This window comes from Artemia sp. Qi Xiang Cuo, chromosome 8 (genome assembly GCF_049724085.1).
Source record: "Artemia sp. Qi Xiang Cuo chromosome 8, ASM4972408v1, whole genome shotgun sequence".
NCBI lineage: Eukaryota > Metazoa > Arthropoda > Branchiopoda > Anostraca > Artemiidae > Artemia > Artemia sp. Qi Xiang Cuo.
Genome location: NC_142801.1, coordinates 1,652,899 through 1,677,207, shown reverse-complemented (window position 1 = coordinate 1,677,207; position 24,309 = coordinate 1,652,899). Strand labels below are relative to the sequence as shown.

General features: G+C 35.5%; 1 protein-coding gene and 1 long non-coding RNA gene across 2 annotated transcripts in view; one reads left to right on the top strand and one right to left on the bottom strand.

Annotated features, from left to right (window-relative positions):
• Positions 1-10,792, bottom strand: part of LOC148949058 (heme-binding protein 2-like) — a 51,142-nt gene extending 40,350 nt beyond the window's left edge. The window contains exon 1 of the mRNA XM_089092810.1: positions 10,705-10,792. Coding sequence (XP_088948936.1) covers positions 10,705-10,728 — 24 coding nt within the window. The 5' untranslated portion in view covers positions 10,729-10,792. The remainder of the gene's footprint in view (positions 1-10,704) is intronic.
• The window catches only part of LOC148949057 (uncharacterized), a 103,655-nt gene continuing 86,374 nt past the window's right edge, over positions 7,029-24,309 (top strand). Inside the window, exon 1 of the long non-coding RNA XR_016142067.1 lies at positions 7,029-7,307. This is a non-coding gene — a long non-coding RNA (uncharacterized LOC148949057). The remainder of the gene's footprint in view (positions 7,308-24,309) is intronic.

Below are 24,309 nucleotides of genomic sequence, written 5' to 3'. Positions count from 1 at the left end.
ACAAAGTGCAATCTTGATGTATAAGTTTTTATTTTTTATCCCTGAGGCAAAATACACTCATGGCCCCAGCTGCGAGTTGCAGGCCCACGGCACAACCCTTCTCATTTTTCCAGACTTGGGACGGGCTGCCTTATACCTAAAGCACTTCGGCAGCCGGAGTTCAATTTTCCCTATCAATGTTTCTATAAACATTTTTTATATATGATTTGGTTGGAGTAAAAAGAAAATAAAATCCTCTACAGTATTGAATGGTGTCTTATAACACCATATATAAACATTTTTTTATATATGATTTGGTTGGAGTAAAAAGAAAATAAAATCCTTTACAGTATTGAATGGTGTTGAATAGCTATCAATAACGGAAGTATAACAACGATAATATAGATAAAATTGAATGATAATGTTCGTCCAACACTTGGGCTTTGCTCAATAGAACTGAATACTAGGAGTTCCTAAGAACTTTTTTTCATAAGTAGGCTATTGTTTTGTGTATTTTCTTGTCACTTTAATTACTTTACTTTTTTATTTTTATATACTTTCAGTTTAATTGAAATAATTTTTTTTTTAATTGTCTTTCAAAAATTATCTGTCTCTAAGCTCTGCTACCCGTCTAAACCAGACAGAGAGCCTTGAAATATTAACTGTTTTTTCCTGCGTTAGCAAAATTACCGTTTTCATGAAACTATACCGTTTCAAGAAGTTTAATTGAACCAATAAAAATGTTTTTCAACTGAAAGTAAGGAGCAACTTCAAAACTTAAAACGAACTTTCATTATTCATTATACAAGGGGGAATGCCCCCTTCTCAACTCTCCATTTATTAAGCTGAAGTTTTTTAGCCCTCTGAAAAACCTTCTTTTTCCAAATCAATGGCCTTTGTTTTTTAGTAAATGTGCTTAAAGAATTGGAACAAAACTCGAACTTCAGAGTAAAGAGCAGAGAGTGAAGCAGCAGATTGTCCCCCTTATCTAAAGAAAAATTTCTGTTCATTTTAGATTTCAAAGCTATTCTTTACTTTGGGTTGAAAAAAAAAGAGTTTTAAAATTTTAATTTTTGATTGTTTTCCAAATTATGCCGAATCCCAGCCAAGATATAAAGCGAGGTACTGGCCCCTTAAACCCCTGGCTTATTTCTGCTAAAATCTATTAATTCATAATTGTAAATTTATTAGTACGGCCCGACTTTATCAGCTGCTGATCAATGTCTGATCTCCAGGCCTATACATAGTTTAAATTCTGTTCATTTTAGATTTCAAAGCTATTCTTTACTTTGGGTTGAAAAAAAAGAGTTTTAAAATTTTGATTTCTGATTGTTTTCCAAATCATGCCGAATCCCAACCAAGATATAATGCGAGGTACTAGGCCTTTAAACCCCTGGCTTATTTCTGCTAAAATCTATTTATCCATAATTGTAAATTTATTTGTACCTCCCGACTTTATCAGCTGCTGATCAATGTCTGATCCGTAGGCCTATACATAGTTTAAATACACTGAAATATTTTAAATAAAAAGAGAAATGAAAATTTTACCATTTAAAATGGCTCAAAACACAGTTCCTAGAAGCATTTGCCACCCGTCCCCCCTCCTCGAAGATAATATCTTGGAGGGGCCCATGACCTACCATGCCTTTTCCATCTCTGTTCCGGCATGCATAGGAATATAATGTTTTATACTACGTAGAGTTTTTTTTTAATTGATTTCTACTCCCCTTCCTAACTCTTTCTACACTTGTCTGAAGGTTCATGGATAAATAGTAGTTCAAGTATTAAAATGTGCTTTTTTTAGGTATCTGCAACCACTCTTTCCTACTCAGTGACTCCCTCCCCTTTTATGATAGCTGATCCGTAATTACACATCACTAAAAGTAATTGCATAAAAAATATAGTGAATCAACTTATCTTTGTCCAGTACTGCCCCCCTGCGGCATTGCTTCCTCTGCAACTTGGATATATGAAATATAGTTTTTTGATAGTTTAAAATGGATTATCTTGCAAATTTGTCTCGTTTTGTGCAAAGTGGTAGTCTGGTGCAAAAAAATGAGAGGAAACAACACTTCCTATTGCACGCCGAGCGTCTTTATTAATAATACTACCTAAGTAAGTGAAAGCTGTCCACTTGATCGATCTACTTGTTATCCAACATAATTTTTTCATCTTCACTCATTCATAGCCTAAGCGACTTAGACTCAGCGAATTAAAATTAATTTTCAAACCTTTCTTGCACCCTGAACTCGCCAAACCTCTATAGGTTCATTCATTTGGCTAAAACTTTCATCTAGGATACTTAAATCATCAGCCTAATCTAAGTCCAGGGGAACTTTAGTTCCCAATTTCATACCGTGTTCTACCATTGCCCTTGCTGTGTTCCTTAAAACAAAGTCCATCAGAATATTCCATATAAATGGAGATGGAGCGCAACCCTGCATAACTTTTAATTTAATACGAAACCAGCTACTAACCCCATTTCCTAGCAAGGATAACCGCAGCAAGGTTATCCTCGTGCATAGCACTAATCACTTCAATGCATTTATATGGTATATTATACAAAGAGAGGACCTTCACTGAAACTCTTCAAATCAGCTGTATCAATAACTTGCTTATAATCTATAAAACTGAGGACTGAAGATGTATGAGGATTCAGGCGCTTCTCAATTATTCATCAAAGAGTGAAAATCTGCTCAAAACATCCTCTGCCCTTAAAACTACATTATTCATCTCTTAATTCTTTACCTACAGTATCTGTAAATCTAAAAAAGTATCATCATACTAAGTAGTTTGCTACCCATTGAAATCAGGCTAATGCCTTCATAATTACCACACTCACTCTTATTGCCTTTCTTATAGGGGGGTTTAATTACAGTTTTCCTAAAATCACTATTTACTCCCCTTTTTCCAAACATTATATTCATAATCTTCAGTAATTAATTTCTGAATTCATAATCAACATATTTAAGAAACTCATTTACCCCACTATTAGTACTAGGTTGCATCTTCTAGATTTTCGGCAGATTCATCCTCCTCCGTGAAAAATTTCCCCAGAACACTCATCTTCATGGAGAAGTTCCTCATGGGCACATGGGCAAGTCTCCTGCGGAAATTCTCTTAGACAATTTCCACCTAGCTGATGATTTTTGCCGGAGAATTCCGTAGAACATTCTCTCCTAATACAAAACAAAGTCGCCAAAATGAAAGTAAGACAAATAAAAAGAACTCTAAATCTGAATCCTTGCATAAGCCTCCATGAGAAATTTCCTCTTGAAAATACCCTTCGAAAAATTTACTCCCTACGGAAAATCATTCTCATAGAAAATCATCCCCACAGAAAAATTCCCCTTGAAAGTGTCCGAATATTCTCTAATAGCAAATATAATATGTAAAGAATGGGCAAATTTCATTGCTTACAGCACATTTTCGAGCGGCTCTGGGGTGCCATCTCATCCCTAGATGTATATTTATGGGACCCTTGAACTATGCTGGACGAAATGGCTATCTAAAACTTTTGATAGGATGTTGCTAAGGAAAAAAAGAGGTATAGAGGAGGGCTAGTTGCCCTCCGATCTCTTTCGTCACTGAAAATGACAAATGTTGAGAGGTACGTTAAACTAATTCGAGAAGCATTATATGTATCCAGGTTATCATAAAGGCATATTATCCATCATCTTAAATACAGGTAAGGTTGTTAACGTGAAACTTTCAAGGCCACTATTACTACAACTACCGTGACTGCAACTACGGCTACTTGGGATTGCAGGTGATTGTAACTGTGACCATGACTGTTTACGACTGCTTGCAAGTGTGACTACTTGCACATTCGACTAAGACTATTTGCTACTGGTACTGTGACTGCTTGCAACCAAGACTACTTGCTACTTGCGAATACTTACGACTGCAACAACTTAATACTGTGAACATTTTTACTGTGACTACTGGTGACTTCAACAACTTATGGATGTATCAATTTGCGACTGCGATTACGTATGCAACTTGAATCTGGTGTGGTTTTCGTGACTGTTACTGCATGCAATTGCGACTGCGACTACTTGCCATTGCAAATGCGACAACTTGCAACTCCGAATGTGAAAACTCGTGACTGCAACTGCCACTACTTGTGACTCTGATTGATGCTATTACTACAGGTACTACAGCTGTGATTACGACTGATCCTGCAAATACTACTGCAGCTATTTTTATTACAGCTATAACTATTGAACTAAGTCAAAAGAAATCAAGTGTATCCTCCTTGTCAAGTAGCATAATGCATCCAGGTTGTCAAAAAACCTATTTGAAATATCTGACAAATTATTAAGGTTATTAAGCGGAAATTTTCAGAAAATATGGAGGAGGATGTTCAAATGAATGAAAAGATACAAGGTGCATCCAAGTTTTTTGAAGGGCGTATCTGGGCGTAACTCCGCTGAACTCAGGAATGAATACGGGTATCAATTTGGAACTTTCGTGGAATATTAAGTGGAGCATTAAAAAATTGAAAGGTACTATATGCATCCAGGTTGTGAAAACGGCATATCTTCAGTATTTCAAGAACAGTTAGGGAGTTGTATGAAGTTTAAAACTTCAGAGAATGCCTAGAGGGGTGTTGAACTTAAAGATACTATGAACATCCCAGTTATTAATGGTTATAGCTGCAATGTCTCAGGAATGGCTAAGATTATTGAGCTGAGACTAGCAGGTTGTCCTCGTCCGGGGTGAGAGGACGTCATAAAGAAAGATTTAAAGGAAATGGGAAATTCGTGAGAGGGCGTAAAAAGAGAGGCTTTGAATAGATTGGGGTGGAGGAGGAGCTTGCGTGGCTGTGTTGGCCTCAGGCGGCTTGGTGGTGCGGTGAGTTGTTGTTTGTAGTAGTAGTATCCTGGTTGTAAATAGGTCTTATATACAATATCTTAGGACCAGCTAGTGGTATTTAGTTGAAACTTTCAGAGAATGTAGAACTAAGTCAAAAGATACTATGAAAATGCTGCCTGTTAAAACTATGTGTGCAATATCTAAGGACCAGTTAATGGTTAAGTTGAAACTTTTAGAAAATTTAAAGGGGATGTTGAAATCAATAAAAAGAAACTATATATATCCCCTTGTATATGAGGCAATCGGTCTTGGAACTTTGCGGTTAGGGGAGGGGGCAGTAGCCAAACACCTGATTATAGTAAATTTTGTACGTTTTAAAGTTGACTTGAATATTTAATTTATTTGCGTTTATTTTTTAAATTTATTTCTTTTATCTATGTCAGTGTGTGTTATCTATAGGTTTGTTAAGACCTTTTATTTTAATCTCTTTTTGTTTTCGGTTTCATTTATTCTATAATAGTAATCTCTCGTTAGTTTGAGTTTAAATTATTATAGGACTTTGTTTTTGCTGGTCTTAAGTTCAGTTTTAAGTCTTAAGACCAGCACCAAAAGACTTTTTATGTTCCTTTGAATAACTTCTTTTTAGGACTTAAAAAAACTATTAATATTATCATTTTGGATTTATTTTCATAAGCGGATTATCGTTTTGCTGGCTATTTCAAATTCCCTCGGGACATTAAATTTCCATTGCCAGTATTCAGAGTGTAAACGCCTGTTTTTGGACTTATTATTTCACTAACAAGAACTTAATTAATACAGTGACCTTCAGCAGTTATAAAAGTTCACAATTAAGACCGGTATATCTCTTTTTTTTTACCGATGTGCTTCTTGATAGACTGATTAACTAAACAAGAGATGTTTACTATCGGAGATCTTGCCTTAGCAAAGTTTATTAACTACCCCCTTTGGCCAGTTAGAATACTTAGAATAAATTCCACTAGAAATGGACTGAGTTATCTAGTATTCTGCTACGATACTCATGATAAGCAGACAGTTAGTGAAGCTTTCTTAGTTTCTTATGCAGAGAATATTAATGAAGCAAAGAGATCGAAAACTAAAAGGGTAGGACAAGCATTCACATAAGTAGCGACTTTCCCCAATATACACAAAGAGTTTGCAAAAACAGAGACGTCTGAAAATTCTTCTAGTTCGTCTATTTCTGGACTTTTTCAACACTTAGCTGTGACCCAGGAAGAAGTTACGATAACTAAGACTAAGCTAGTGGCAGATATAGAAAAACGTGTTGCAGAAAAAATAGCGCAAAACATTGGAACTGGGTCTTCTGGTGCTGTACAAATAAATAACCTATTTATCACTGCAGAAATTTATGATGCTATAGTGCTAGATTTTAATCCGAGGTTTGAGCGTATTGAAAACTTAATTAAAGGACTAAAGAGTCAAATTGAAGCACTAGAAAATCGTATTTTTACAATGGAGAACAAGCTTGATGATTTTGAACAGGAAGCAATGGAAGAATGTCTGATATTCTCAGGAATAAGACAGACTCCTGGCTCAAATGACTGTCCTAAACCTTGTTAAGTCAACTATGGGAGTTTCAACTATTACTAGGGAACATTTCGTGTCGTTTCAGCGTTTCAGACTCAACTCTGTGGAAGATTCTTAAAATTTAGCCCGCAGAAATCCAGATCCTGTAGCCCCAGTATTAGTGAATTTAGTATCAAACGAACTTTCGTGCAAAGTGCGTAAAACTAAATCAAAATTATCTGGATCCGGAATTTATGTTAGTGAATTTCTTACAAAACGTAGAAAGGCAATATTAAACAGTGCACGGGACAAGTTCAGTGTGAAAAATGTTTGGACAGACAAAGGTTGCATTTTCGCGAAATCATCCAGCCAAAGCGCACCGCGTCGGCTCTATAGCCCAGCTAATACATACTGAATTTTTCATAGTTGATTTAGTTAGAAGTGTCCTTTTTTTTTACCTCTGTTTTGTTGCTTTTCTTTTCTTTTGTTGCTCTTTTTTTTCTTTTTTTTTTGAGTCAATTTTGTAAGGATAATGGGTGATATTTCTCACTTGCGTTTTCTAGAGAGTAATCTTTTTAGAGTAGGAGATGTTCTTTATGATGATTTACTTCCAGAAAGTATAAAGGCTGATTTTTCCCCGCGAAGAGATAGTTGTTATGTGGATGTGATTTCTTCAGGATTAGAGGTGCATACAAGATCGTTTTGCCTCTGTCATTGGAATTGCCATGTAACTTCAACGTATTATGAAATTCTCCAGTTAATTGATAATGTGAATAGTAAATTTGATGTAATTGGCCTTTGTGAAACTTTTTTAACTTCTGAGCATGTTCTGTCGTTATATAATTTCCCAGGATACAGGCTTATTGTAAGGAATAGAGAGAGAATGGGACGTGGAGGTTTGACATTTTTGGTTAAGGATCATTTTGTTGCTAAAATAAGGGAAGACCTATCAGTTTGGATAGAAGGTAGGGTGGAATCTCTTACTCTTGAGCTGGAAGTTGGTGGAAAAGATATATTGATTACTGAGGTTTATAAGCCATCGAGTACAGTTTGGGAGGAGTTTGAAAATGGTTTTAGTAGTTTAATGGATGCTGTAGAATTGAGTAATCTGGAGTGCATTTGCATGGGGGATTTTAATTTTGATCTTTTAAGTTTATACAATGATAATTTGGATTTTTTAAACCTTTTCTCCAGTTATGCTTTTTATCCATGAGTTGGGATTCCGACTCGTGTAACAGGACAGTCAGCTACACTTATTGACAATATTTTCGTGCGATCCCGGGTATTACATAGCTGTTATGCTGACGTTATAGTAAATGAGGTTTCTGATCACTTTCCTAAAGTAGCAGTGACTTCATATCAATATGCGATAAAGCAGAACAGGACAAAGGTTAAAAGAAGGCAACTAAAAAAAGAGAACCCACAGAAGTTTATAGCGAAACTAACTATCGTGTCATGGAAACCAGTTTATGAAGAATCTGAAAGTGCTTCTGCGGCATTCTATAAGTTCATGGCCACATTGCAGCCAATATTTGAGAGAACTTGCCCAGTAAACAGCATAAAGGTGGGGGAAAAGGAACCCCGGAAACCTTGGGTAACTATGGAGCTACTCGACTTAATTAGAAGGAGAAATACATTGTATTTGAGTTACTTAAATAATAACCATAGTCAAGATCTAACTGAATTTAAACAAATCCTTAATAAAGTAAATCGGCTAAGGCGTTCATGCATCCGCTATTTTTTTGGATATAAAATTAAGGAAAACAATGGCAATACGAAAACGACTTGGAATATTATAAATGAAATCGTAAATAAGAAGAAAGAGACCGAGATTCCTGCTAGTCTGATCTTTGATGTTAAATTTGCTGATGGAAATGAAGAGGTGGCTAATTTCTTTGGTGAATATTTTTCTAAGGTTGGTGAATCAATAAGTGAGAATCCATACGATGAAAATAATGAAATTAATGAGACGTTTAGTGATGAAAGGGGAGTTGGATTGGAAATGTCTGCAGATGAAACGAACGTTGAAGAATTAAAACAGATAATAGGATTGGTAAAATCAAGTTCTCCAGGGAATGATGGAATTAATCTGAAAGCGTTCAAGCATGTTATGGTATATTTGTTGCCTTGTATTGTTTATTTGATTAACCTTTCTTTGAAGAAAGGTGAATTTCCTACTCGGCTGAAAGAAGCTAAAGTTATTCCGCTTCACAAAGGGGGTTCAAAGACTGATCTGTCTAATTGGAGGCCGATTTCAATATTGCCCCTATTTGCTAAGCTGTATGAAAAAGTGATGCATCGACGACTTTATAACCATCTGACTACTTACGGTTTTCTTAGTGATACCCAGTTTGGATTCAGGAAAAACCACACTGCAATACATGCAGTCCAGCACTTAACAGATTTCATCAATGGTGCTCTCGAAAAAAGTGTACTTGTACTTTCAGTATTTATAGACTTTAGAAAGGCTTTTGACACGGTGGTTCATAAAATTTTATTAAATAGGCTAAGCCGTTTAAGGATCGAAGGGGTTATTCTGAAATGGTTTGAATCTTATCTTAACCAGCGTATTATTCGAGTCTCTATTAAAAATTCTATTTCAAAAACTTTTATCGTTAATTCCGGTGTGCCTCAAGGTTCAGTGCTTGGGCCACTTCTTTATCTAATTTACGTTGATACCATGCGTTTTTATATATCAGATGTACTTATAACATCTTTTGCTGATGACACGGAGTTTACGATTACAGCTACTTGTCTGAACCAATTAATTGAGAAAACAAATAAGGCCCTCGCTCAATTGATAAGTTTTACAAATTCTAGTTATTTGGTAGTGAATATTTCAAAAACAAATTTCGTGACATTTTGTAGAAATGGAGTTTCATGTGTTTTAGATAATAAAATTGTTTTTAACGGTGAATTTTTAAAGCATGTAAATAGTGTTAAATATTTGGGCTTTAGTCTTGATTTTAATTTAAGTTGGAAATCACATTGTGATCTTGTGGCAGTTAAGATTTCAAGAGGGTTGGGTGTGATAAGAAGACTGAAAAATCAACTACCGTCAAATGTGTTACTTTTACTTTATCAGTCTATTGTTATCCCTTATTTATCGTATGGTTGCATGCTATGGACTAGTAGTTTTATTTCAAGTTTTAGAAAGGTCCAAATTTTACAGAATAAAATAGTTCGTATTTTAGGTAATTATATTCAGTTTGAAAATTGCATGTTGAATTGTTTTACAAGTTTGAAAATTTTAAATATTTATTGGTTACGGGATTACCAGTTAGCAATTTTTATTCATCAATGTTTGAATAAGTGTTCACCGGAGGTATTTTGGGAAATTTTTAAAGCTAACTCATCTTATCACTGTTATGAGACTAGAAAAGCAAATGACCTTGCATCGGAGCTCCGGAATACTCAACGTGCTGCGTTTCTGCCTCGTTTTGCGGGACCGGGGGTGTGGAATTCCCTCCCGGATGCTATTAGACAAGTTGATAATGTAAGCCAGCTCAAGAGTAGATTGAAGCGTTACCTTTTGGGTTATAATCTGAATGATTAGATTTTTGAATTTGATTAATGTTTGGTATGAAAATTGTTTGGACAGATAATGGTCACATTTTCGCGAAATTACCCAGCCAAAGCGCACGGAGTCGGCTCTATAGCCTAACTGATATTTATTTATTTTGTCATAGTTAGATGTATCTCATTTTTTTTTTTTTTTTTTTTTTTGAGTGGATGTTTTAAGGATGATATTTGATATTTCTCACTTGCGATTTCTAGAGTGTAATTCTTTTAGAGTAGGAGATGTTCTTTATGTTGATTTAGTTCAAGTGCTGATTTTTCCCCGTAAAGAAATAGTTTTTATGTGGATGTAGAGCTTTATAATAATGGATTTGCAGCCATCGTAAACAAACCTTCGAGTTTTTCTAGATGGCCGCTGTAAATTTGTTTGCATTTTTTTTTATGCTAAATAAATTAATTTGAATAATAATTTGAATTAATAAACATTTATTTTTCCTTAAAAGATGTAGCATAGAAAATTTTTGTATATTTTTGTATGTTAGTCCCAAAATATTTTTTTTTCTTCTTCAGTGTTTGTTTTAATGTTGCAATAAAAATCTCATGCGGTATTGCATAATGTTTTAGTGTTTTCAACAATTTCAGAAAAATACAAACTATAGAAGTTAAAAAAGAATCAAAACCAGTCTATTCTTAGAATATTAACGAACGGCTGTTTGCCGCAGAAAAATTCCTGTTTAAAGATTTTGCATTTTTGAATATTTTCTATCAAGAAGAAATGAGTAAATTTTATTCTTTCTCTTCAAAGAAGCAGAAAAGAGTTAAACAAAAGTTTAACAAACTCACCAAAAGCATAAAATAGATCTTCATTTTGTGGTGTATCTTACTCAATCAATTCTATTGATCTACGTTTAATCATCTGTGATATTTATGTCAAATCTTAATCTCTATCACAATTAGAAACCTTTGTAGACAGGATGAGTAGGTTCTCTGATAACAAGTATATTTAATAAAACGGAATATTTAAACAGAAAACAATTCCAAGTAAAGTTCAAATTCCTAAAAATTTTATATAGCTTGGGATTGTCATTGCCCTATTGATTTTTCCCAGTCAGAGCAAATGATTTCATGGATACAGCTCTTATGAACTAAATTATTACTATTATATGTAATTATAATAGCACTACAATCATAACGATGCAATTAATAGCAGCATTAATTATACAGCTAAAAATAATATTAATTATAGTTTGTTTGCAATATAATATGTATTATTGCTATTACAATTATAAACTAAAACTTTGGCTTCTTTGCATCGTTAGTGTATGGCTTTTTCAGTGATTACAGTTCCACATTAAACATGGTTTAAGTGAGAAGATTCCCTAGGTCAGTGGTTCCTAGACTATAGGTTGCAAACCACCTGTGGATCATGAGCAAATATAGAGTGCATCACGGTCATTAGTATTAATATTGATAATGCTCAGATTTCGTAGTGGCGAGTAGTGGAACTTATTTGTTAATTAAATAAAAAAAAACAAATTTTTTAAACTGAAAGTAAGGAGCAAAATTAAAACTTAAAACAAACAGAAATTATTCCGTATAGGAAAGGGGCTGTCCCCTCCTCAACGCCTTGCTCTTTACGCGAAAGTTTCACTTTCTCACAACTCTATTTTTTTTAAACAATAAAAAACTTTAGCGGAAAGAGCGAGGCGTTGAGGAGGGGACAGCCCCTTTCATATAAGGAATAATTTCTGTTCGTTTTAAGTTTTAAGGTCGCTCCTTACTTTCAGTTTAAAAAACTTGTTTTTTTTATTTAATTTCTGATCGTTTTTTAGTTAATGCAGCTTTTATTTTGGCTCACCGTCATTGAATAAGTAAACACAGTTTGCATAAAAATTTTACTCTTTTTTTGCTAAATGGCTGTCTCTAAATTTGGTTCTGACGTAATTTACAAATTAACTTACGTAACGAACTTCTATATTCGTATATTTTTCTTCTGGCAAAAAAATACATTGCAGATATAGTTGCATATTTTTGCAGAATCTAGATTGAAGCTTAAGTAACAGGGATTTCTAATATGCTGAATCTGATAGTGGGATTTTTATTGAAATTCTTTCACGTGCAAGTAATGTTTCCCTCTTCTTTAAAAAATCAGGTAAATTTTTTTAGGCTGGTGACCTTTGATGAGTAATACTAAACTTAATAAAATGTATATATTTAGAATCAGCATTATCAGCCCATTCTTTTGATACATTTATTGAAATCCAAATTCCGTTTTTAAAAGTTCCGATTACTATTGAGCCGTATCGCTTGTTTTTGTTTTTTTTTGTTACGTATATATTATTATGTATATGAGGGGGTTCTCCCCTCAGTCAATACCACGCTCTTTACTTTAAAAATTCAAAAAAAATTTAATTCACAAACCCCTGAATCACAAAGGCCGTTTAATTAGAATAGATAGCTCTTTTGAAAGCACTAAAAAAACTGTAGCGTAAAGAGCGAGGTATTGACTTGGGGGAGAACCCCCTCATATACGTAATAATTTCTGTTCGTTTTAAGTTCTAATGTTGCTTCTTACTTTCAGTTGAAAAAACTTGTTTTTTTTTAATTTAATTTCTGATCGTTTTTTAAATAATGCTTTGAAATCCGGCGCACCAGTAGTAAGGCATCTAGTACCACTTAACGTGATTGCGTAATATGACTTACCAGAGGCCAGTCCCCTATTACTACAAACGATACTGACATTACCAGACAGGTTTTCTAATATGACACTCATTTTTTGGATGTTAAAGAGAGAGAGAGCGGTGGTCACGCTAACTACTTTGTTGGAATTCTGATTTATATGTAATGTGTAATTTTCATTTTAGTTCTTAGTAATAGGTGACTTTATTTCGGTTAGAGAATAGATTATTTGATTGGCTAGTAGTGGAGAAAAAATGAATGTTACATGTAAACTATTGTAGATTAATGATGGAACCGACAGCAGCAGCAGCAACGATATAAAAGTACCCAATGTAGCTGTGGAAATAACCGCTGGCTGTAGACTATGTCTTGAATGGGACATTATGTATGCGAGCTACGTGATATCATTAAGCAAGTTTAAGCAGGAGGAGCAACTATGTTTTGCTGGGAAAGTGGATATTTTCCATATAAATAAACTTCGGTCAGCATTAGATGTCCTATCGAAATATATTGATGAGAACAAAATGCATCAGTAACTATTATTATTGTAATTATGTTCAATAAAAATGTTTCTAAATCAATGGTATTTTTTCTTTCTATAGTAGACTAGCGTACATTTTCTAGAGTAAAAAAGAAATTCTGGTTAGTCTGAAGATGGTTGTGAGAGAGTTAGGACTCCAAAAAAATGATAGATTCAAGAAAGAGCGAATCATGAGGAATCTAGTTCTTATGGAAAAATGTTTGATTCTAGATGATGATTTTCTAGAGCTGTCCATTCAAAGGAATATATTTTCTCGGTAAATGCTTGTTGGTATAATAAAAACTGATTCTCAATCATTATAGTAATGTATGTAGATTCTACGTATTGGTCATAATGCATTTAATCAATTTATTTATATATTTATCACAACACGACAAAATGATATTTTGGATATGCTTTTAAACATTAGTTTAGAAATTTAGGACTTTTTCATGAGAAAGGTGGTGCTCAAGGATGATTAATTCCTCTCTCTCTCTCTCTCTATCTCAGACAATTTTTTATGTTGCTAGGTTAGTTTCTTTTGTTAGTCAGTGTTAACCCATGATGAAATATCCTATAAATGTCCGTTATGTATGTACTCACTGGGCAGCTGGTCATCATCATCATGTGAGAATTGTACAGTGATTGAGGAGTATGATGAAAAGTGTAGATTATGCAACCCGTGTAAATTGCATAAAGGATATGCTGTACAAATTAAAGGCTGTAATTCCTGTCTTGAGGAGGTGTGTGACCCTCATCCTAGAGGCCACCTATGCTCCAATTGTCATTATGATAAATGTAAGCAGTGGGAGAATACATATACCGGTATGATTGGAAAGAATCCTAAACGTTATTTTAGTCTATTGGTACGAGATTGGTATCGTCGTGGTTTTAGATTGTTCTGGGAGGAGGAACCGGGTCATGGATTCAACTGTTGGAACAACAAAAGAATATGGTTTCTACGTCATCGTTGTGAAGACACTGAGTGTTATGATTATAAACCCACTGATTTTTATTTGGCTGTGACAGAATGTGATTCGATACTTGATTACTCTGTTTGTGATATTTCTTCAAATAAGACAATTTAAACATGTGAATTATATATAATGAATGAGAATATTATCAATGAATATTCAAAGATATATGACAAGAGTGAAGTCACACTCTACTGTAGAAAATGTGACCCTGACATTGCAATACATCAGAAGCAGTACACTGTGAATTCAGATAATCTACCTGCACTAGTTGTTGTCAACAAATACCTAGTAGTGGATGAATTCTAAAGAGTAGAAAAGTCGTTTTATCATGTATATAAATTTTTTTATTAATAAACAATTTGACATACATCTTTAGAAATTTTATTCTTAGGGCACTAAAATCAATATTAAATACACTTGTAAGTATATTCTCCACTAGAAAGTCGTTCAATTGAGGTAAGTCAACGTAGATGTTGAGAAACTGCTTGTAGGTGTAGCCAAGACATCTGAATATGAAAAAGAGTAGTGCATGAAAGCCGCATGTCTTAGTCATTAAATCCTGTACTCTTCGTTGATTTTGAATAATGGTTTTCCCCCTGCCTTCAATGAAGTTGCTGATGTATGGAGCGTAGAATTTATACGATAGGCCAAGAGGATCAAAAAATTCAATATTCTTCGCTGTGTGAAAGATGCATAGCCTATGACCGGTCGTCAAGGTCAATGGACTGCTATTAACAATGATTAGGGTATTTTTAACACTTGGAATTTTTCAATGAAGTCCGAAGGTATGCAATAGGACTTGTACTGGGACATGTATGGATCCATACTAAATACATTGATTATTTGGTTTGTGTTCATGGTGCTAGGTCTAGTAGAACACTGCCGTCGAGCGTGATTTTCCAATAGGTTTCAAATTGACTCAGTGATATTAGCGTGATACTCTCGGTCAGAGCATTGGCAAATGTACACTCTAAACGTACATTCCCTGTTCGTACTAAGGTCATATCCTGTGTGCCTGACAAATCCAAAACAATAACCCCATGATTTTTTGAAAACATTGAATTGGTTATTCCATTTTCAAATAGTTGAGAGTCATGATCTAGGGATTGCATAGTCAACTCGTACAGAGTTCTATAGGATTTTTGGTCAAATGATAGAGTGTACAGTGGAATACCATTCACTTTGCACACGAGGCTAGATAGACCAAAAAAATTAAAATCATGGGGGGATTCAGTCCAGGATCCAACGGCACTGCCACTCTTCACAAAGACCAAAGCCAATTTTGATGGGATTTCTCCATTGCTAAATGATGAATCGCTATAGCTACGAGGGCCGGTGGCAATGTGACGTTGATTAATGATCGTATGGGGGACAAGAAGTTTAATGTTGTTGCCATTGGCGCTTAGCTTTTCCACTGCCATTGCAACAGAGCTCATAACCTGTTGTTTTCGGACGTGGAGAATTGCTGATTTGATAATGACATTAGCATCGGGTGCAGCAGGAAGTGATTTTCCCAAAATGAAATTCGATGGGGCCATCTGTAGCTTTATGTCAATCTTGACATTGGGGGGTAACCATTGGGATATATTGAATATCTCATGATTTAATTTTCCAACCATATGATACTCCTGGGTCAGTACAGTAGTCTCCTTACCATCAGTATCGACACCTGACTAATATTAATAGCCTGATGATTGTCCTCTCAACTCCTTGTATGCCTTTGGTATCATCATTATAAATTGTATGTAGATTGCATAGTTTGATAAATTATTGCTAGTGCTCACCAATGTTCCATTAATAAATACATTAATTTGTTTGAATAGGTTGTGTAGAATACAGTTTTCATAAGAGAGACCATCGCCGGCATTTGGAGTTTTATTATCTGACTTTTTCTTCACCACAATATTTAAATCAATAAATGTTGACGACAAATCAATGAAATAGTCGTCATTGAAAAATATTTGATAGTTTATATTTTCCGAAAGGGGTTGTTGGGGGTACAACTGTTCATAGTAACCATACTTGACACTGACATCAACATTTTCAGCATTGTATATATATAATGAGGAGCAGATTGATTAATAAGATTCCTTGTGGGGGAGATAAGTCATCTTAAGAGAAGAAATCCTTCTTTGATCTAACAATCTTTTTCTTTTTCTTCTTCTTCTTCTGCTTATCGGGCTTCCTTTTTTTATTCCTAAAAGTCCTTGTTGATGTCCTTTGCTTCCTGCCTGGGTGGAGACTGATGAGTGAATGACGCGAACGCATCCTTTTCAATCCCTCCCCATTTTGCCGAGATTTTAGGTGATCACCAATGGTTCTTGCTGAAGATCTAATATTTTCCTTAAAACTCCCCTTGAAATTTTTGCCCGACCCCCAGTCCTGTACTGAGGAGGCAGCAAAACTCGATGCAGCAGGTACAAGATATTTTCTGGCAAGGGGTAGTGCAGAACGAAATAGCCTATCAAACCAGCTACCAAGACCATAGCCAGACATTGTAGTACGACCCTTTTAGTAGTCCAATCCATTGCCTATTTGACGTGGACTCAAAGCACCAACATAACAATCGATATCGGGACAGACAAATGGAATTCTCCTATTGTTCATTTTAGGTGATTGTACTGTCGTTGACAATGGGTCGAAAATTACATGTAATCACTGCTAAGCCTTTTGTTATTGCTAGAGGATCACCCAATTCACTTCTTAGTGTTAACTGACAGAGTTCCAAATATGAAGTGTTTACAGGAACATACTGAAGATGCTTTATATTATAGTGATGAACAAGTTCACGGGTTGTTTTTCGTTCAAGAACACTTAGGAGGGAGACTTTTGAATTAACGGCTCTCGATTTTTCCACAAAGCATGCATAGAGAGATATGCAAGAGTCCGAGGCGAAACCAGGTGGATAATAAGCAAAAATAACTTGATCCATCCCGTAAACGCCGCCAGCATTTTTCCCATTTATCATATTCTATTTAAATCCAAGAACATCTCTCAGATTATCATTGAGAATAATTGTTTCAGTGTCAACAGGTGAGCTAATGTAAATCCTACCATGTTTCAATGAATAATTAAAATGGAATTTACCGGTCCTGCGATATGAGATGCTTCTGTTGATTGTATGACAAAAATCCCCCATATTATCTTATTCAATATATTTCAATCTGACATGTGGATAGTCACTAGATTTCAGTGCTTCAACCCATTCATAGTCGACATAGCCCAACCCATTCATATTTCAATCGAATGGTATAACTTTTATATCATAGACACGATCCTTTCTCAGGATGTCATAGGTATTTTTGAGAATACAGTCGACAAGAGCCACCTTATATGCACCATAAAGTTTGATGGTAGGGGAGAGTTTTGTCCAAAATCCCTTGGCGTATTCAATTCATTGTATACACGATCGGAAACGTTGGACGTAAATGTTACATAGAAATCACGGAGCATTGTTAAAGTCTTCAACACTGATCTAAGAACCAAAATTAGAGTTGTACCCCAGCCACAGAAAATCTAACTCTTTCTTATCCCTGTGAGTGCGTGTCTTTAATATCTTTTCATTTTGATATATTTCACTAGTATTTTTAACTTTTTGCAATTCATAGTCATAAAAGCCGCCGAGAATCCCTTCATCTTTGGTATCACGCAGGCGATAAGTTATGGGTTTAGTGTCTAGGATTTTTGCCACTTTAGAAAGTTTGGTGGACCACAAATAATTCCCCTTTTTATAAACATTAGTTGTTCTATTAATTCAAACGGTATCACCAACATTGAATTTATTTTTGTTCACCTTCTTGACAGCCGATGATTCATTGGAATACTATTTAAAAAAGGTGTCAATTGTATCATGATCAGAATGATGAAATTCCGTTGACATATAGTTGGACAATGATCGTTGAGGTCGTTGATTATAAATCAAAATTATTTTATAAAGATCATGTATAAGAGCCGGTGTATTTTTTAATGTACAATATCTTGAAATTAAAAGTCGAATAGTTCTTATCAATCGGTCGGCCATTGCAGCCTTTATAGGACTGTGACCATGATCGAGCAGTGTTCTATGTTTCTCTAGTACTTCTGAAACATGGGGATTAACAAATTCACTACCGCGATCCGTTTGAATTTTTTTATATGAACCCGGTTCGAAAATACTTTCAAAGGCTTGAGCAACTTCAACACGTCTCTTTGATCGCAATGTAATTGCATATGCATAGCGACTATAAACACTGATTGCAAGTAGAATGTACTTGTACGGTGCATTTTGACGTCTTTGAATCTCATCTAGAGTCAGGAGATCTGCTTGCATTAAATGCAATGGGTAAAAAGCTTTAGTTTTTCGATATTGATTCGCACGAAGTATATGATTTCTGTGCAGAGTTTAACTGGATTTATTTTGTCGATAGTCTTGTAAACTATTAGTGTGAACACCAGTGACTTTTGAAAGAGTGGTGCGGGAACTTAAACTCCCCGCCTCACCAATATTTTCATAAACACCTTTCAGAACTTCAACCATTTTGAACGTAAACACGTTGTGTAACGTCCGCTACCCTTTTGTATACTGGCTGTTGGTGGTGATGGTGATGGTGACGTTGACTTGATACGTCTTCGCTTTTGTCTAGCTATCAGTGGTGTGCTTGTATTTTCCAAAATTGATTTCAAATCTTCTTCTTCTTCAAGCTCATTTTTTAATGCTCTCAGTGTTATTGATGATGATGATGATGATGATGATGCATTTTCTTTTAATTTTTGGAGCATTTTTCTTTTGCCAATAAGACGTTTTTGCAAGTTTAATTTATTTATAAAGTTGTTTAGATGAGTGTCAAATAAGAATATGCCCTTGTGATTTGTAATCATGTCTTAGATTAAATCAATTAGATTATAGCTCTTACCCGGAATTATCATCCCTTTTCCATTGCTCTCAACATGAAAATAATCTCGTCCACCTTCCATAGGATAGGCTGGGATTCGCGTTAATTGTTCAAGAAATTAGTTGGGGCTTATATTTACAAATTTACAAAACAATTAATAAAAATACAAAATATTCAGATGTGCTACAGCATCAGAAACCTGAGAATATTATTTTTTGGGGTCAATACCAGCAGCAGTGGTATTCGATCAATAGGAGTTGTGTTTGTCCACTCCCTAAAGTGCATCTTTAAGTAAAAGAAGTTTTTTATCATCTTCAAGATTTTAGTTGTCAAGGAATTTACTCAGGTTGTTCTCAAAGTTTTTGAAGGGTGAGAGAGCGAGCTCTATTGAAACCAATTTATAATGCTTTACAATTCTCTGTCTAATCAACACTGTTTACAAGTCCTGCAATTATTCGTATTAAAAGTGTGAATAAGCAACCACCTACCTGATGAAATCTTTTCCTTTTAAAATCCTGTTCTTTATTTTTAGAGGCCACTGTACATACAAGGGAGCAAAGTTGCTTTACCTGCTTCTTAACTACATCTTGCAGTTGAACATTCCCCTCGATCAAATTTCAACAAGGTTCGGATATTGAATTAATGAAATCATTGTCAATATCGTGTTTGAGTATGGCTTTTCTAAGCGGAGGTTTTGAACTGCTTAGAATTGAAAACAAATGTCTATTTTCATGTAGTTTCTCCAGTGTCATGATAGCAACTAATAGGTCTTTTTAGTGTTCACGGGGAGATATACTGTAATTTCATTGTCAAAAATATCTGTGACTACACGCAGATCCTTGGGTGGATTTTGATTTAGATCCAATAGGATTTAGCCGTAGGGTTTATTAGGTACCTGATTGTATACTGAGAGAAAAAATTTGGGGGTGCCTGGATAGATTTGTTTATTGAGAGTTATTAGTGAGCTAGAATCACGAACAACTCTGTAGATGATATAGTAGGTACAGTTCAATGCAGGTGTTCGCATACATTTGCTCTGATGAAAGAGATTGTGTAGAACCAGAGTAACGGAAATCTGTTCATGATGAGAGCGAACAGTGAACAGTTGTAGAATTTCCTGGGACCATTATTCAAAAGATTCAGCCAGATCGTTAATGATCAACCAAGAGTTTGGTTAAAAACGCTGAAAACATCAAGTCCCTGTATGAATTGTAACTGCACCAATCCCATGGTGGTGGTGGCAGCAATTGCTTTTATTTTATCACATAACTCCTAACAAATAGTGTAACAATAGAAGATTTTTTTCTGCTTTTCCACAAACATTTTATCGCAATTTTTAATTATTTTAGTTAAGAGTGTTGTTTTGCCCGACATTGACGGTCCACACAGAAACGATCTGAATGGTGTTTTAAATTAATACATGTTCCCTTCAACAGTTCACCTGGACAACTAGCTGTAGACTATGGCTGTCTAATGACTAAATAATTTCCCTATTACTACTACTACTACTACTACTACTACTCCGTTCAAGAATAATAACGAGAAGAAGACGAATAATATTTTCTTTTATTATATACATAAAAAAGGTAACAATACTTTAAAAAAAAAATACTACATTGAAAAAGGCACATTAAACATGAATAGAAAAAAACAAACTTTTTTAATTTATTTTTAATAAAAAAATACAACATTTACATAACCACTAGAAAAAAAAAACACTTAAATAAATACACTTTTTTTTTGTTTATTTATAAAAAAAAATTCAACATTTATTGGACAAATGCACACTTGTGAAATAATATAATCAAATTTCATTTACAGCATTTTATATTTTGGGGTCCCCCCTCCCCCCGCGGGATGGCCGCTGCGGCGGCCGGGGCCAGGACGCGCCGGGCGCCGGGGGCCCGCGCCGGCGGGCCCGGGCCGGGGCTGGCATTGAATACTGGAAATTGATCTGCCCTGCACACACATACATTGAAAATTGTTTGTGATAAAGAAAAAAAAAGAATTAAAAAAAAACACCTAATTACCCAAAAAAAACCTCCCACCCAATTTATATTTTTTTATTTTAGTGAATTTAAGTTAATTTTTCTAAACCGAGTGGTTTTGTGTTATATATAAATTCAAAAAGGTGTGTAATTAAATAATGACCGTGTGGTAGTAACATAACACCAAACTCTAGTAAAAAAGATTTTTCTACTATGGCAGACATGGCATTTTTGTCAACTCTAATTGTGTAGTTTTTAAATTGTAAAGAGCGAATCGCCATGACTTTCACCCTTGGCACTAAACTACGTTCCACACAGTTTCTATACACACAAATATCGAAATTATTTTTTACAAAGTGTGTAGGTACCCGCTTGCAAACTTGTTTGATATCCTTGCTATGCGTTTCCACACAGTATACCTTCGGACCAGGAAACACACCACTGGATATCAGATCGCTACCCGTTTCAGATTTTAGCATTAACAATTGATTTGGGGCCTGGCATTTCACTAGCTCTGGGTAGAGGGATTCGTCCCAGTTAGTGTAGTCCATTCGTGAGCTAATGTACTCGCCATTTTCCAAATCATTCAATAGATTTTCAGTTTTGACTTTTAACAGGAGTGAATCAGTGTCCCCGTAGTACACTTGAACTTGTCCCTCAATCAGCCACTGTACCTTGCATACATTATAATAAAACGACAAACATGAGTTTCTTGGATATTTAGGTTATTGGACTTCCGCCTGCAATAATTTTTTTTAATACAATGTTTCTTTTCTTGCAATGTAGAAGCACCATATTAGAGTATATGATAGTGAAAGATGTGAAGTTTGGATCCACAATGATTCGAGCACAATCTTTGGGGTTGGTTACAATGTCACATCGACTTCTGTGTCGTAAGCTCTCGGATATTTTACCGAAAGCTGAGATCAAAATGAGTTTATAGACTTCTTTTTCAACTTTCGTTTTCGCTTGTGAACGCTTACTGACAAAGGTGTCAATAAACGTTTTCATGTAAGGCTTTTGATCAAATTGGAGGGCTCTATGAATCTTTGTGACCTTGAAACCATTGGACACCATCCATTTCAATAGCACGTGAGTAACAACGATATTCTGTTTCGGGTTGAGGTCGGCAATTAGTTTTTGTTTTGAAGGTACCCAGTGCATACTCCCGTCCTCTACTAAAGATAAATTGTAGGGGCTCAGAGAGTCCCTACCCACCGGTCTATATTTGCACGGAAAAACAAAGTCTTTTACCGAGTCATGGATTTCGATGGGTATTTCACCGTCAATCTAAAAAAAACATCCCTGTGCACCATTCTCCTCAACATTGGCAATGTCAGGGAAATTCAAAGCACATGGATTGTTAAGACATTTATAATTGCCAAACGGCAAACAGTAGTGAGACATTGCCGATGGGTAAAGAGAATTAATATCCATAAAAACTGTGTCAGACTTTTCATCGGTGTGCCGTCCACTCGAATCAGTTTTCTTGATACGATCCCCGTGAAAAGCAAACCCCCCCCTCAATTTTCTATAACAAAAAATAATGATAAACAACAAGGCAATCAGAACTAATTATTCTTTTCTTATTTTAATTATAAATTAAATCAACAAATGGGGAGTGGAAAAATAACAACCTAAATCCAGCCCAAATTCCCCATAGATTTTATCCGTATTTTTGCACACAATGTCCAGAAGAGTGAGTACGTCACTGGCCAAGTAAAGTTTACAATAATCCCAACCATTTTTACATCCGCCCTTTGCCCAAATCCTCTTAGCAAATTCGTAGTCGCTAGTGGTGCACTCACTCTCAGTAAGAGAATTGTAAAAAGCTTCAACACCTCATCTAGCCTCGAGCCAGAGTTGTAATAATCATATGGATATATACCCTTACACTTTAATAAATCATACATTTCATCATCGGGGAAGTGCTGTTTGAGGAGGGGGAAGCTATCAAAATTGTCACTTTTCTGCACCTGAATCAATTGACTTAAAGATTTGGGGAAGAAGCTGAAAGAGTCTAAAAAACGGATTTTATTCAGGCACGTGTTACCCTTGTCAACTGTTTTCCACATGAATTCTAGCAACAGTAGCTTCTCCGATGATTTGGGTATGATATTAAATGAAAAAGAACCATCTATCCATGCGTCATCTACAACTCCACCCTTGGTAATGCGGGCCAACGCCGGTAGAACAAACTTTAAGTCGTAATTGTAATTGTGTATAAAAACAGGTACGAAATTTTGTTGTCTAACGTTTAAATTACATGACTGGTGTGCTACCCCTATAAAGTTACTCACCCCCGATGTAAGGTCCTGCCGCATATGATCATGGTCGATGACCGTCCTCCTCCCCCCCTTCCCAACACCCTCATCAAATTTTCCCTTGCAAACTCAACACAGGTTAGGATTTTTAATGGCCACTATGTCATCTGGTGATAGGAGCATAGGATAGTTTGTTTAACGAAGGCGCGAAATTACACCGTTCGCTGTTCTGATTAGACTGACCAATGCCAAGCGCATGCAGTCTTCACCGTCACTCAACATCTCAACTACATCCAACACTTGCATGGTATTATTGGAATCTCGTTGCGCGTGAGCGTAAGAGACCCCTATGGCTTCATGTATTTTAACACGATTTGAATTTGACGGATCGCACACGTCTGTCAGCTTAGCCTCGCAGTCCAAAGCGATCTTATTGCTCTGCAGGAGCGTGTTTTGAAAAATTTTAAAACGTAAGATCGCTCTATATCCGGTTACCGTCTCCACAACCTGGTGTCCATGATGTTTACAGTGTTTCATCTGATGCTTTAACTTTAAGTCAGTCCAAAATCTTGAGAGACATTTTGGACAGTAATAAGACACACCATCCCGCTTTTTACCCTCACATAAAACCCTACTAATATCCATAATCGGATTGAAATGACCAATTGAATCGGAGTCTGTGGGTGGGGTGTATAGAAGCCACACCCAATGTTCTACTGATTCATTGAAGGAGCCCGCACTGGAAATAATACACCCTTCTTATCGGAACGCTGACCCTCTTCAAATTCTGGTTCATACTGTAACACCGTGACACCAATATTTAAATGTGCATTAGCCAGCTCAAAAGTATCTATTCCTTTTAGTGTCACGGGATATTGACCATTTAAACAATTAAAATTTACTTTGGGGAGCTTTGAACCCTCCCTACCATTAACTGCCATTTTGTCCAACTTTTTCCTAGATGCAGCTATTCGAAGTGGTCTGTATGCTGCAATTAAAAATGCATACTTGAAACACTGTAGCCTCGTATAACACTGTAGCCTCGTATCGAAATAGATTCGTTGTATCCCCTTACACCCCTCTAAATCTTAATGATATTTTAATTCCATATTCCCCGCTCCCCCTCTTACGAGAAAATCCTTTCTAAAC